This window comes from Choloepus didactylus, chromosome 4 (assembly GCF_015220235.1).
Source record: "Choloepus didactylus isolate mChoDid1 chromosome 4, mChoDid1.pri, whole genome shotgun sequence".
NCBI lineage: Eukaryota > Metazoa > Chordata > Mammalia > Pilosa > Megalonychidae > Choloepus > Choloepus didactylus.
Window position 1 is genome coordinate 178653837 of NC_051310.1, and position 4923 is coordinate 178658759.

The 4923-nt window shown below is 34.7% G+C and overlaps 1 protein-coding gene across 1 annotated transcript; it reads right to left on the reverse strand.

The window, feature by feature from the left end:
• Window positions 1–2137: 2137 nt before the first annotated feature.
• LOC119533020 (sex comb on midleg-like protein 1) lies at window positions 2138–3253 on the reverse strand. The gene has a single exon (XM_037835193.1). The coding sequence runs from the start codon at window positions 3251–3253 to the stop codon at window positions 2138–2140; it is 1116 nt and encodes a 371-aa protein (XP_037691121.1).
• Between the last annotated feature and the right edge of the window lie 1670 nt (window positions 3254–4923).

Genomic DNA, 4923 nt, shown 5'->3' on the forward strand with positions numbered 1-4923 from the left:
TTTGGAAAAATTCACTTTTATTAACAAACACATTTTCTCGTCTTTAAAATATATCTCAATTTTTCATTCCTGTATATATCGGTTCATTTATTAAATTATGTTGTATAATCCTTTATAAGTGGGTGAATAAATTTCAAATCCCTGGCATTTACTAAAAATTGGCAATAGATTTAATAAAAAATAAAAAACAAATCCTTTGATTCTTTCTGTTTCTTCACTCTAAACAAATATGAGGTAAGCCATTCTGTTATTTTTCTTTTTTACTTTATTAAATTTTAAAATCTGAAAACTGCAAAACATTTTATTTATACAAACACCTGAGGAATGTTCAACTGGGTACAGAATCTTCAAACAATCTGAAAGAAGACTAAGTTTAAGTTAAATTTTTGTATTACTAATATGAAGAATAACAGAAGAAATCTCTCTTAAAACCACATGTAACTAGAAAATATCTGCTTTTGTATATAAAATACATTTGATTTTCTAAAAAAATAATGTACATTCGTGCCCCTGGAGTACATTGCATTGGCATTTATAATAAATGGCTAATAATATTAGCACCAACTTTCACAGCTTACAAACATTACACCAAAAATTATGCAAAGTAATAAGTGTACTAACAGAATAGTAATGAACATTTTCTTTGAAAGTTCTATCTTTGAAAATAAAGCCCAAATGACAAGTCAGAACTAATGTATCTCATAAAATTTAACAGAATAAATGCCTCAGAACAAAGCAAATTAGAAACACTGCACAGGACAGAGGACCTCCCTGGAGACCAGTCTGCTGATTGCTTCTTATCCCCTTAAAGAGTCAGCTGAGAGGTATTAGTGATAGCAAATGCAGATATTTTTAGCAGAATAAAAACATCTAACTATGTACGTAGTTCATCAATACCTCTGTGTTGATGCAAGGTGCCATTTTAAATTCAAAAAAAAAATTTACTTGTATGCATACCTACAGGCATAGAATAAAATACAAATATGATATAGGATACATATTAAGAATAAATACATACAATGAAGCATATATATCTTCTCAAAATTTGGACATCACTATCTTCATATAGAAATGAGAACAATGAATGACTAGCTAAATGTCCAAGCTGAGCAAAAATATGGAAAGTTTTAAAATAGGTATTTCATTAAACAAAATGAGAGGTACTAGTAATAGCAAACAATGCACAGATTGTTAGCAGAACAAAAACATAGTATAGTATACATAGTTCATCAATACTCTGTGTTGGTGCCAAGTGCCATTTTAAATTCAAAAAGAAAAAGTCTACTTGTGTGCATACCTAGAGGTATAGAATAAAATGTAAATAAACACATGCAATGAAATATTCATCTTTTCAAAATTTGGGCATCAGCATCTTCATATGGAAATCAGAGCAATGAATGCCTAGCTAAATGTCCTAGCTGAGCCTGAATATGGAAAGCTTAAAAATAGGTATTTTATTAAACAAAAAGTATTCACTCCATCCAAACCACCCTTGTAGTACAAATGTCTCCTGCATAAAGTGAATATCTATAACTCATCAAAAAAATTAATGCTTCAGAAAAACCTATAAGCTTATTTTTTTCTTTAAATCTAAACAAATACAACATACAGAGAAGTAATAACAGAAAGGAATGTAATTTATACGGCTCTTCCCTTTCGGGAAACTGGTAAAACATAAAAAAGAATATTGCAGCAACTGGTAGTTAAAATATTTGAGAATGAGATATCTGTATTTGTATCTTTCAATTTTCTTCTAAGGAAAAATTCTCATGGATTTAATTATAAAAGTTGTCCATCCCCGACATTTCCCCTTTGGGATTTAGCTTTTTTGGTTAAATATATAAAGATTAACCAGAATCAAAAGTTTTCCTCTGTTTCCTGCATTAAGTTCATTTATAAACTATGCAATTAAAAAAAAAAAAGCCACAAAGAACTGCTAACTTGAATATGAAAGTACTAACACTTTAAGTAGCTTTTAAAGAAGTAGACTGAACTGTAATGTGGTTCTTCAATTCATACAACATATTTTTAAAGGAAGCTTCCACAAAACAAGAGCTGCTTAGGGTAGCAAAATGACTTTGTATCAAGATGGTATCAGCCTCCCCAGAAGTAAGGCAAATCTAAACTTCACATTTTTTCAACCGCTAAAGTATTTTTCTTTTTTAAGACTTTTAATGTGGTGGCATAGTTTTACAGCTGTCCCCAGCTTCAGCCCCATATACTTCATCATCGTGTCACTTTTGAGTAGTAGCAAAGCCTTCCCGTCAACGTTGTGATATCGGAAGAGGTCAGCAAGGGGGGTGAATGTCTGAGAATCTATTCGTTTCATAAATTGTATCACTTCATCCACTGACCAGCTTGAAGGATACTTAAGGAAGCTTTGTGTCAAAAGTCTGGAGTCAAGTCCAATTGGTGAACTTGTGACAAAACTGGATGGGACGCAGATAGATGATGAGTTAGTATTTTGGCTGATGTCCTTATTTTCTGGTAAATCATAATCCATCAGGTCTGGGTTATTTCTTGAACTGGGTTCTCCTTGGACCATCATTGCTGAAGTTGCAGCTGTGCAAGCTTGGGCAGAGGAGAAGACACTGCTGGTGCGTGGAGCACCTTGGCTGGCAAAGCACCGCATTGTAGAAGCATCAGGCATTGGGACTTCGGATGAGAAATATGGCTGAAATGAATGTGTAAACCTGGAGGGAAGCAGTGGGCCCTTCCCAAGCACAGACTTCTGCTCCCCGAAAATCGGCTGCTCTGGTTTAAAGGGCTCTTCTGACTGAAAAGATGTTTCCATGGGTTTGCTCTGGTCATCATTTTTCTGCCTTTCCACTGGTAAAGTTGCACTATAACTTTCAGGGTAGAAGCTTGCAGAAAGAGGCTCTTTCTTCCTCATTCTCTGGAATTTAATTTTTCTATAAAGTAGGTAATTATAATTTTTGTATACATATCCAAGTGGCTTACGATGTTGCCACGATGACCTCATACGGAAACGGTAAATTTTGGGAACCTTTTCATGAATCACATCAAACTTCTTCTCCAGGTTTTGAATACCATCATATATGGCCCGGCAATGAGTAAGGACGTTCAGCACTGTTTTTTGCTGCTCTTTATTGTGGGATGTGTCAGATGGAACACTTTCCTGATTTCTGACACATGTATTGTTTGGCTTATATGCATAAAGGACAGTGTTATCATTGCCACAAGCAGGCATTCGTGTTTTTTTCACGTCATGATCGCTAGAGCCGCTGGGCATCTTTGTTGTTATTGTTGCTGTTGTTATGCAACCGAGTAACTCCACTTCCTCTAAGTTGTACCTCTTTATTTTTAAACTTGCGTTTGTGTTTTTTAATGAAACTGCCTAGTTCCCTAGGACTGCTAAGTCTTCAACTCTTGTTTCAACAAAAGCCAGAGCCTGCCACACCGCGTCGCCTCAGCAGAGGCGTGAGGAACCACTCTGTATCTCAGCCTCTCCAACAGTGACTGCGGAAACCGTTAAGACCAACAGTTACTTTGGAACGTTGCTCTGCTGCGCCGGAAACACCGCCCCTCCGCGCATGCTCAGTTATTTTGTTTTCGACACCAGCCTTGAGCTTTAAGTCCAATTGTTTCATGCATAGAGCAAGGGAAGGTTTTTGGTGAGAAGGCAGAGTGTAAACTTCACTATCAATGGTATGTTTATAGTCAGTTATAGGGTGTCTCCCTAGAAAACTTGTCTTTTATGAACAGAAACAAAAGTTCTGATACAAGGATTCTGATAAAACATTGAAGAGGACAACACTAATTCCAAATTAACACATAAAGTCAGTAAGAGTACATACCATGTTTTCTCTTCTCTGAATGTAATGTAATAATATCATGGCATCCAGAGGTGCAGTTGCAAACCCAAGAAAATAAGCCTTTAGAAAAAAAAATTATACTGATACAGATATCTAATCCAATGACTAGGATATGAGTGAAACTCCATTTTATTTCTCTCGCATTTTGGTTAGTGGGGCTAAAAGAAAACTTTGAATGAGCTTAGTAAACTCTACTGCAAAATTGCACTCAGGACCTCCTGTTAATGTGTGAAGAGAATGGAATTGTCATCACATAAGTGTTTATTACTAAAAAATATTTTGCATCAAAATAAAAAATACCAATTCCTAAATATTATTTAATTTCTATCGAAGTATTTCATTGCACTTGCAGGCAGGGAAGAGTTTTATACAAGATGCAACACTTAATTCCTCTGTTTATCCAGGAACTGTGTGGGTTTAGGTATTTTCACTGGGCAGGAATGTTCTGTTATAACAATGATCAAATTTCTCACATGTATCACCACAAGCAAACAATTTATTTAGTTTTAAAGAGAACAAAGCAGAGACATAGCAAGACATGATTAAAATGATATTTACTGATAAATGGCCACATAATGTAGTTGTCTGATTTGCAGAATCAGTTTATAAAGGCCTGTATGATGCAGTTTAAGTCTAAAGGAGGATTACCAAGCCTGAAGAACATCCACAAATTCCTTAGCTACCCAATATCCCATCTGATTCTGTGAGACATTGATAGTTATCAACTTAAGATGTCATATGTGGTACATTCGACTTAATGAACAGAGAAGATCTGTAACTTGTGTAACTTATTTCAACCTTTGATAGTTGCTCTGTGAGTTTCATAAATCAGTCATTTCATTGTATCAATCCCCTATTTACACAGGTATTACCAATTTTAGTGGCTCCAGGATGCATCTTTCACTTGAGAAAATTAATAAAAATTACAAAAGCATTCCCTTAAAAATTGATATTGATAAATAACTTTAATTTTGTATACCCCCAAATGCTCCTGTTCTTATATATAAAGAAGTTATTTTTTGAGTTAAAGCATTTTCGTAGGTTCAAGGAAGGTTTTCATGAGATATACAAAGCATATAGTTAATAT